The sequence below is a fragment of the Otolemur garnettii genome, unplaced genomic scaffold (assembly GCF_000181295.1).
Source record: "Otolemur garnettii isolate 467f Iridium unplaced genomic scaffold, OtoGar3 scaffold00029, whole genome shotgun sequence".
Lineage (NCBI taxonomy): Eukaryota > Metazoa > Chordata > Mammalia > Primates > Galagidae > Otolemur > Otolemur garnettii.
In genome coordinates this window covers 2656659-2667746 of record NW_003852424.1, presented here as the reverse complement: position 1 = coordinate 2667746, position 11088 = coordinate 2656659, and the positions used below count along the sequence as shown (strand labels likewise).

Sequence of the window (11088 nt, the reverse complement as noted above, 5' to 3'; positions counted from 1 at the left end):
TCTGACTTCTGGAATGTGTGCTGAAAATTTGGTAACGTTATCTTTTAGTCAACTGTATAAGCTGTGCTCGTTATGTTTATTTCTCTAAAACTGTTTCAGCTATAGCAAATCACACACAGGACTTCAAAATTCTTAACAGTCTAGGGCTGTTTAGCTTGTGGGCAGCTGGTCTTCTGTTGGTACTTTCTGGAATATTCCCATCACTTGGATTCACAGAGGTAATTATAAGACATTGAAGAAAACTTAAATTATGTTCAATGTGTACCAAACCTCTGCTAGTCTTAGATTTCGTATTTCTTCTTTCAAGGATTTGTGAGTTTCCTCAGGAGACTATAACAGGTATAATTTTGCTAAGCAAAAATCTGAATCATAAGTGTGAGATACAGCTGCAAGTCTGGTCTATGAGACAGTTTAAGTAAGTCAAAGAACATTTATTGAGCACCTACTGTGTGCTAGGCACTGGTGGGTGCAAGGGATATAACAGTGAATAAGGCAGTCCAAACTTCTGCTCTTAGGAAGGTTATTTCTAGTGGAAGCGCAGGCTATGATTTAACAGGTGAACAAATAAATTGCAGTAAAGACAGGAAAGGGAATATATAGTATGTTATACTGGAGAAGTAGAGAACCTACTCACAGAGACAGGGAACACCTTTGTGGAAAATGTGATAGTGTAGCTCTAAAAGGCAAGAATGAGTTCACAGTTTGAAGAATTAGGCACAGAACATTCTCACCAAAGGAGTCATAGATTCAGAGGTCTGAGGGAAGAAATAACTTGATCCTTTATTTGGCCAGACAGAAACAGGGTAATTAGATTTTCATGAGATGGGCAAAGTAGACAGGCCAGGCCTGAGCAGGGGACCTTATTGGTAGTAAGATAGTGTTTAAGATTTTACTGACAAAGTGTAATTTGGTATAGATTTGGGCGTGTGGTCTGTCATGGGATACCCAGCAGGCTTTGCTCTTTATTTCTATTATGTGTTACTCAAAATGATGTGAAATTTACTTCTGGAATTTTCCATTTAATATTTTCAGACTGTGGTTGACCGTGGGTACCTGAAACCTTAGAAAGTGAAGCCGCGGGTAAGGGGAGATTACTATGTGTTCTCCTTAGCTCCATGTGCTTTGGAGCTTAAATTAGAGCTGTTTTTAGCAGTACCGGAAAAACCAGTGCTTGAAAATAGCAAGCCTTGTTATTGCCTCCCTCTGTGGTCACTGGCTTGGCATGTAGTGGGTGGCTTCCTTCCCATTCCCATTTAAATTTTAGGTTAGGTCAGTGCTCATCAGCACAGAAGGATAATTTAAAGGGGAATTATTGTTTTTTCTTTTGAAATTGACACCATAATGTTATTTTTATGCTTAGTCTAAGTGACACAAAATTGGCACTGTGTGGCAATAACAAAATTATTTTCAGGATGTTCTGAAAAAGTGGCTGCAAAGTTTAAAGGTATTGTATGTTTAGCACAGAAGTAAACAATGCAGACAAATGTGAAGTTAAGATTATTCCAGGGACATTAAGGAAATAAGATATACAAACTGATGTTTACTCCCAGGGAAGGAAGGGATGGAAGAAGTTGAAAGTGATGAATTTTGATCTTGTGGGATCTCAGCATTTAGGAATACAGTGTTCAGGATGGCCCAACCCCATTTAATTTATTGTATAGTTTAGGTCTTCTGTAACCTTGCTGATTTTCTGTCTAGTTCTATCAGAGTAGTATATTAAAATCTCCATTTGTCATTGTTGAAATGTCTACTTTTTCTTTCAATTCAGTAAGCTTTTTGTTTTATGTAATTCAGAGCTCTTGTTAGGTGTGTATATATTTATGATTGTGATATCTTTCTAAAGTGTTACCCATTTTACCATTAAGAGACTAATATTCCTCTTTGTCTCTTATCGTATTTCCTGTCTTAATGGCTATTTTTTCTGATATGAATATATCTCTACCTCTCTTAGAGTTATTACTTGCATAGTGTATTTTTTTCCATCCTTTTACTTTCAACCTATTTTGCCTTTGAATTTAAAGTGTGTTTCTTGTAGGTAGAATATTGTTTTTTATGTAGTCTAACATCCTCCCTCATTTGATTGGGCTGTTTGGTCTGTTTACATTTAATGTAATTATTGATGTGGTTGTATTTACATCAGTCATTTTGCCATGTGTATTCTGCATTTCCTTTCTGCTTCCATTATTGCCTTGCATTATGTTAGATAAACATTTTGGTATGCAGTTTCAATTAATATGTTAATTTTTTTTACTGTGTATTTTTTACTTTTTGTGTTCCCCTGAGCATGATGAGTCATTTTTCTCTTGCTGCTTTAAAGATATTCTATTTATCTTTGTCTTTCACAGTTTGATTATGATGTGTATCGGTGTCAGTCTCTGTGGGTCTATCTTACTGGGTCTTTATTGAGCTTCTTAAATGTTGAGATTAATATTTTTCATCAAAATATAAATTTATAATCTCATGTTATTTCCCCATTTTACAATATAGTAAAGGCAAAGCAAATTTGAAATGAGGGACTAATGTAAGTAAGCCTTTATAATTTTTGCTGCCATGTCAAAACACTTTTTTGCATATTTTATTACATAGTGTTTTTGAAATGATGCAAATCATCTATTTTGCTTGCTTCCCTATAAATTTTAATGGAATTTTTTCAAATGCCTTGAAGTAGGTGGTTTTATAGATAATGCAGTTCAGGAGTATTAATCATGTATTAATATAATTTTCTGTAAAAAGAATTTTTAGTGGTCTAGAAGCTTAAAACTGTCTTTGACTGTTTACTGTTTTATTATTTTCCATATCCAAACAAGCCTACTTCATGTTTCTGTTAAAATATCTCTGGAATTTACCCTCACATTCTATTATACTTGCCTCTACATTCTAGTCAAAAGTCCACTTGTTTTCTTAGCTGGGGATCTCTTTCCATGTCATTGCTTTCTGCATTTGCCAGTTTAACCTTTCGAAAAGAGTCCTTACATCTTTTGAAAACCTTCAGGAGATGTCAGTTATCACTGTGAAGTCCAGGCTTCTCATTTATTGTCCCTGTCTCTACCAGGCCTTCTGTATTGCATTTATTTTCTGCTCTTCCCCCATTGCTCATCAGTGTCTTTGGCTCTTGTTGGGCCCCAAAGAGCCCACTGCGTGTGCTATATTTAGTTTTTCTTTTCCACACCTCACCTTGTGCTGGGAGGGCTGTATTCATTTTCCTTTTGGCATATTTAGATTCCCATCTTCAATCAATTTCTCAAAAGCTTCTCTAAGCCTCCACTCAGCTCTTCTTTCTCTGAGCTCCTGTTGCACGCTGCTGTGATGTGGTTCTCAATGGCAGAGGTCTTGTCTCATTCTCTTGGCACCTGGCCCCACAGTGTGTAGCAGATTAGTTGCTCTTCTTTCTCATTTCACTTCTATAATCGTTTTGTGAAGTTAGATCAGAAAGGGTTTTTTTGCTTTTTTATTTTTTCTTTGTGTGTGTATGTGTGTCTGTGTCTGTTTGTGTTAATTTACTTCTGAAACATGAAGTTCCTTTTTCTAATTCTCTCTTCCCCACATACCCCAAATCAGAAGCATTTTAGTTTTGTAAAATAGATAGGCTTAGCTAGGTGGAACACTGTGCCAGTGGAACCAATAGTGAAATTAACTCCCATGTATACAAGGTAAGTTCAAATAGAATAAAACTTCCATGCAGAGTCCCAGGCTGTATATGGAATCCTGCCTACCCATTTCAAATATGTATTTTTGTTTAGTATTATGGAAATTGAGTAATAAAGTATGAATGTCCTAGCACAATTTGTAAATATTATAAAATAACTAGAAATTAGTGTATTTTGTACTTGTATTGCTTTTATACAGGTAAAATAGTTATTAAAAATACTCTTACTAACAATATGTCTATAGCAAATACCGGCAAACTTTTTGTCTAAGTGGCCAGATAGTAAGTGTTTGGGGGCTTTGCAGGCTACCCATGGTCTCTGTCACATGTCCTTTGTTCTTGTTGTTGTTCTTGTTTATCATCCTTTAGAAATGTAAATCCAGTGTCAGGTTGCAGACAGTATGAAAGCAGGCCAGGGCTGGATTTAGCCTGTGAGCCATCCATCTCTGGTCTGTAGCAGTATGCAAATCTAATCTGTTTGATTGAGCATCCAAAAGGGCAAAAGACTTTCCTATCCAATAGAGAAGATGCTGCTAATACTAATCCAGTCCTGAACAAACCAGAATGTGCTCCAAGGGGTACAGTCAAGTGGGCGAGTGTGGGAAACTTTAAGAAGAGTGGCCCCCAGATTGGGGATAGGATTGGAGAAGGGCGAAAGGTGACATCATAGTGGTCTTCTACATTGTTTGTGTCTGTGGTGCACAGGAAGTAGGCTTATCCTACACAGTGCCTGCTGTGGAGTCTTAAATGGAATGTGCTGTCCTGAGACAGAGTCAATGCCCCCTCCCTTAAAATGCTGATTTTCCCTGGGAAGAACTAAGTTCCTTTTAAGAACATCCCATTCTTCACTCAAGTTTACTGATTTAATGTGCCAAAAGGATATAATTATCCTCATTATGGAACAAATCACAGCTGTAGGCATCAATGATGAGGGAATTATGGAGTAACTAGAAGTATTTAATTGGGATGAAGTTAAAGTAAATCTTTATAGCTGTATATACTTTGAGTGGATTTTTAAAAGGAGCTACGTAGCTGAATAATATCTAAAAATGTTGCCTAATAAACAACAAATGTTGCCTTCTGGTAAATTTCCAGAAGATATCCTAATTTCTCTAGAAATCTTCTGTTTAGGTTGTATGAACAAGTTGCACTTAATTGAATGCTGTAATTTATGTCTCCTATTTCCTACTTAGATGGACAGTAGAATCTCCCAAGTAGCAGAAATCAGGTACCTTGAAGTGACTATAATCATTCTTTTCTTACCCTAGCAACAACTTTGACTCATCAAGAAGCAGAAGCCTTAATAATAGACTTCTGGTCAGATTCACCACTTTGTGACATTCCTTTCTTCATTGCCAGCCAAGAAATTCTAGCAGACTAATTTAAAGACACGATTATTTGCATGCTAGCCCCAAATTCTGTGGTTTAGCATTCATATATATGGAAATAGTTGTAGATTCTGTAGATTTGTTATTAGTTGTAGATTCTGTAGATTTATTTGGTTGAACTATTTACAGTATTGATTCATTTCATTTAATGTATTTAATTAATTTCATCAGGATGTGATTTATCTTAATTTTGATTTTGGTTGTAGAGGTTGGCGATTTGAAGGAGCTGCAGACACTAGACATTTCTACCAATCGTTTGCTAACTTTACCCGAGAGGCTTCACCTGTGCCTTTCTCTGCAGTACCTCACTGTGGACCGAAATCGTCTATGGTGTGTGCCGCGCCATCTCTGCCAGCTGCCCAGCCTCAATGAGCTCTCCATGGCTGGAAACCGTCTTGCATTTTTGCCACTTGGTAAGTGATTGTGTTTATGTGGTAAGTAAAACATCCAAGGAATAAAGTGGAAAGACTTTGTTTCTTTGACTAGGACCAATTAGTTTCCTTTTTCTCTTTAGCTTGAAGATTACTTCTCTAAATCTGTTTGTGCAATGAACAAAGCAGATGTTCTTGGTTAATAACTGAAATTTAGGGATTTAAGGAAATTACTTTAAGTTCTGTACTTATAAAATTAATAAAATGAAATAAAACTACTTCAGAAGTAAGCTACATTTCTAAGAAATCAGAGCTTTTTTCAAGTGTGAAAAAGTATCAAATACAAGTTTGTTTGTTTGTTTGTTTTCTTTTTTTTTGTGATTTTGGCTAGGGCCAGGCTTGAACCCACCACCCCTGGTATATGGGACCAGGGCCATACTCCTTGAGCCACAGGTGCTGCCCACAAGTAGATTTTTTTAATGTACCAAATTCACTAACCCGCAGGTTATAGAATAATTACAGTGGATGAACACCAAGTTACAGATCCAGAGATTCAGCTTCTAGGCTGATGCTACTATTTTACAGTGTGTGACCTAGAATAAGTCACCAGAACCTTTCAGAGCTTTATTCTTCTTCTCTTTAAGCAAGAGGTAATAATAATATTTATCCTGCTTCTTTGAGACTTACTTTGAAGTAGAATACAATAGTTCATGTACAAGAATTCTAAATCCCTGTATAAATGTAGATGACTCTCAAATGGGAAGATACAACTTGTGGATTATCATATCCTACTTTAAAATGTTTTTACCTTGGGTGAGCCTGTGGCTCAGTGAGTAGGGTGCCGGTCCCATATACTGGAGTTGGCGGGTTCAAACCCAGCCCCGGCCAAAACATGCTAAAGAAAAAAAATTTTTTCTTCACCTTTCTCATATTCAAGACCCTCCTCCCCCACCATAATAACTATCCAAATTTGTATTTACTGCTTTCTAATGGAAATGGCAATGGAACCTCTGTCAGCTCTGATTCCCTGCCGAGTGATTGCCAGGATGATGTAATCAATGCTGGTGAAATTAAAGGCAGGCAAGGAGGGAGGGAAGGAAAAGATGTGATGATTTGTGTGGTAGAAAATGCAATGTACTGGCATAACATTAGCATTCATGGGAAAGCTACAAAGTCCATCATAAACAACCTTTGACTTTCAGATGTTGCCTGAAACAGATTAGTTTGTTGCGTCTGGGGTTGCCTATTCATAGTATTATCATTATTGTTATTATTATTGACCAAACAGGTAACAAAGAGTGTCTCCATGTGCAATAATGGTGTTATGTATCCTACTATAACTATTTGTAGAAATAATAGTTATCATTTATTGAACACCAGTCTTTAGCCAGGTTTTCTATTTAATCTCTGTACAGATACTCTTTATTAAAAACCTTATGACAAAATCTTTTATTACAAAACCCATTAACAACCTAATTTTACAAATGAGAAAATTGAAGCTCACAGAAGTTAAGTAACCTCCAGCTGGTGGGAGGCAGAATTGAGTTTCTGTCTGATTCTAAACTTCATATTCCACCTTGATGGACATGCTGTCCCCGTTTTTCAGGCATCATCTTTCCATTGAGGACTTCCATTTGGGAAGAGGGCTGAACTGTATTGAACATCTTCCTAGTTGCTGTGTGGCCATCTCCATTGTCAAATGTGCTCTGCCATATGGGGCTCATGTACTTCTGTGGACCCTCTAGTTAACCTCATTTAGTCTCTCTCTATTCATTTAGCAAGATCTGTCTGCGGGAGACTCATGCTTTCTCACCACCTGGTCTTTGCACCAGCCAGGTGCTCCCAATTGCTCATCTGGCCTGCCTTTAGTCGCTCATAAAGTAACAGAAACCTTGTAGAAGCCTAGACCAGAGACCTATTATCTAGGTTTGTCTTGGTGCTGACAGCTCTTCTTCAACTTCAGCCTGGCTCCTTGAACTTCACCAGAGCTCCTGGTTCCTAACAGCTTGTTTTTTCCTTCTCTTCTTGTCTTGTTTCTTTTATAACATACACTTTGTCTCAACTCTAAACCATTCATACAACTACTGGCTTCATCCAGCCTGCCACAGCCCTGTTCTCCTGTCTGATGATACCCAGATGTCCTCTTGTCAGAATGCCATCTAATTCTAGAACCCTAGCTCTGCTTTGAATCCCACATACAATTGGACTTTTTAAATCGAATGTCTTTTGTTTAATGCTTTCACTTTCCATGCCCTTTACCTTGCCTTTTCTCCCTACCTCACTGCAGCCCTGGTCCCTCACTCTTCTGGTCATTTGCTGCTCATTCCTACCTTTGTTCTACCTGTGACACAGCTGAGCATTGGTTAAGGTGGCAGTGATGCTGGGAGAATAAAGGGAAGCCATTCCTGTAGGAACCTGAGCACTGTTAATTTGGGGATACAGGGCAATGACACTGTGTCATGCTGAAGGCTTGCAGTCACAGAGGTCCTGACTTGCAATGGCTGATGCAAGGTGATAGAAATGGTTGTTGGGTGGAGAATTGAGTGCTGCACCATGTTGGCTGTCTGGCTGGCCACCCTGGCACCCTCACCTATTACTAGGGTGTTTTCTGTGTGCACCATGCTGACCACTAGTGTGGCTAAGGGAGATGGGCCTCACTTCTTCAGTACTCAAGATTCAGTGATGAGAATAATTAGAGAAGTAGACTCACAAGCTCACATCCCTGGCAGGACACAGGCCTGTGAAGAGGTTTTAATTTACTATGGAAAATCATACAAGCGAGAGGATGATAGCAAAGATTATCCAGTAAAAAATGAAGCAAGCTACCTGAAGCAATCCTCTACCCTGATCTAAATCTGGATTCTTTGGGAACAGCAAGAAGAATGGGTCAGAAAAGCACTGGTGGCCTTTCTACATTTGGTGTATTATACGTCCTTTGTAAAGAAATGGATGAGACAACTAGAGCTGCAGTGTGAGGTCACCAGGGAAGGCTGTGGGAGACTGGAAAAGGATGATCCATAAAGATGAAGAAAATGAAGCTGACCAAAGTATCACGTCTGCCTTGTCTTTATCTTTCTTGGGAATTTTTTTTCCTACCATGAAGACATGTTTGCAAAGGAATTTTAGTTCTCTTTAGTAAGAAAATAATTAAGTTTGTGCGCTTGAAACCTTTCTGTGAATTCTTTTCTGATAAACCAAAGCCAACTACTGCTAAGGACTCTCTTGAAGAGAGTCAAACAAAGCATGCAGCTGCTGGCACAGCCTTTCCTTAGAGAAATGAAATGTTCTTAGAAACTTAGCAAGTTGGTGTATCTCTTTACAATACTTTGGAGATGATCTGCATACATATACACACGTGCACACATATACACACAAAAGGTTTTCAAATATCAGAAGACTTCTGTGTTTAGTATAAGGATGATACAGAAACATAGAAGTTTTATGAAAAGAATGCTGTGGTATCTCTGCCTATGATGGCAAGTGAGAATCTTAGTTTGGGGAGCCTCTTACTGAATTCAGGGTTTTGACAAAGAAGTTGGATTTAGGAGAAAACCAGTTTTTATGAGGCCTCTTTTTTTTTGAGACAGTCTCACTTTGTCGCCCCTTGGTAGATTGCTGTAGCATCACAGCTCACAGCAACCTCAAACTCTTGGGTTCAAGTGATTCTCTTGCCTCACCCTCCTGAGTAGCTGGGACTACAGGTGCTGGCCACAACACCAGGCTATTTTTAGACACAGAGTCTGTCTCTTGCTCAGGCTGATAGCTCGAGCAGTCCACCTACTTGGACCTCCCAGAGTGCTAGGATTACAGGCCTGAGCCATTGCGCCCAGCCCTTATGAGGCTTCTTAAAGGAATGTCAGGTAGTCTCTTCAAAAGGTAACTACAGAAACTATATGTAAGGATGACTTAAATCACTTGCAATACTGTCTAACCCATTAACATTCTATGAGTAGAACAGTAGGTCTTCTTAAGTCACTTGTAATACTGTTGAAAATCGTTAAGACTCTTTAATGATTTAAGTGTGCTAAAGTTCTTCTTAAGATGAAAAGATGCATCAAAAAGAAGGATCTTCCTATTATTACACCATGGCAATTGAGTGACATGTCGATCAGTCTGCAGATGAAAGCTTTGCTCACAGTGGTGACTACCAGCACAGAAGAGTGGAAAGCAGTCACTTGAGCCTGGTGCTGTGAAATTTAGTGGAAGCCTCGAAACTTGAATATTTGTTATTGATTCAGTATAGCTCAAATAACTCAGAATTATGGCTGACCTCTTGGCTTCTGAAAGTGTAGGGAAATACAAAGAAAAGAATTTTTTCACCAAGGCTTTATACCTTTCCCTTGCATAATTAATTTGCCCAATTATTCCAACATGCTTACAATGTATTTAATGTTGAATAATAGATATAAGGATAGTAAGGTTGCCCATGTACAAATTGGCTATGGAAAAGCATGCTTTAATTAGCTCCTGGGAAGTGCTGTGTCAGCCAAACTCAATACCAATAACTTCTGTTGTTTAAGAAAACAAAAATTGCACTCATGTTAGCAGGTAGAATTTTAATAAATGTTAATTTAGAAAACAATGAATTCTAAACCAAGAACATTTGCGCATGACACTGAGATTTATAGAATAGCCTATGCATCAATTACCATGTAGTAAGTCCAGAAGTTAAAGGAGACTGTGTTCCTGCTAATGAGAAATTATGAGAGTTTGTCTACCAGTTCCAGAGCTGTTCCTTGGAGATTTTAGTAGTAAAGTATTTATTTTCTCAACAGTTATTCTGTGTCTCTAGGACTTGTGCTACATAATGTTGAAAAATATTAAATATAAATAGATTTTTGAAAAATCACTATACCTTCTACACTAGCCCACAAGTTACAGAACAAGTATAAGTGGACAAGTACCAGGTTACAAATTCAGAGACTCTAGTTCTAGCCTGGTTCCCCCACTGGTACAGATCATACACTGTGGGGTTAGAGTATTTAAATGGCTATTCATGTTTTGAAGATTATAAATCTGGCCCTTTTTCACATAACAGGAGTCTTCTATAGTGGTAGTACTTGTTTTTCCTTTGTAGGAATCAGACACCTTGTGTGGAAGAAAGTTGATGTCAAGTAGTGGTGTAGTTTTAGAAATTAGTTCCCAGGATTTTCAGAACACCTGCTGAAAATTCCTGCTCTATTATAAATGGCATATAAAAACTATTAACTGGACTTTTTTTTTTTTCTGTTGCCTCTTTTTCCTGCTTGTATTCTCTTAGGAAGTCAGGAAAAGAATTGTCATTTACTCATTAAAAAAAAGTAAGTCCATGTAGTAAAACCGTTCAAAATTTAAACCACTATTGAAACAAGGTAGAAACCAGTTAATTATTTTTAAATCTCAGAGATCTGTGTAAGTACTAAACTCCGAATGTATTTATCTGCAATTTGAAGAGCTACTTCCTGGATGTCATTATTTAATGGTACTAATTTGCAGAGTCTGTAGCCCTAAAAAGTTTCTTCTAGTACAAACAAAAAGTCCTAGGAACTGGGATTAGTCTTGCATTAGGTAGAAAGAGGACCCAAACATATGAGGAAAATTGTTGCCTGGAGGAATTGTTGGGCAGATCCCTCATGAAGAGCATGATGAAAAGGGAGAAAAGTACAGCTTGAAAACAAGGTTTGGCTCGGCGCCTATGGCTCAA

The 11088-nt window shown here is 37.9% G+C and overlaps 1 protein-coding gene across 1 annotated transcript in view; it reads left to right on the top strand.

Annotated features, from left to right (window-relative positions):
• The window catches only part of LRRC28 (leucine rich repeat containing 28), a 123546-nt gene that overhangs the window by 62026 nt on the left and 50432 nt on the right, over positions 1-11088 (top strand). Inside the window, exon 6 of the mRNA XM_003788810.3 lies at positions 5241-5447. Coding sequence (XP_003788858.1) covers positions 5241-5447 — 207 coding nt within the window. The remainder of the gene's footprint in view (positions 1-5240; positions 5448-11088) is intronic.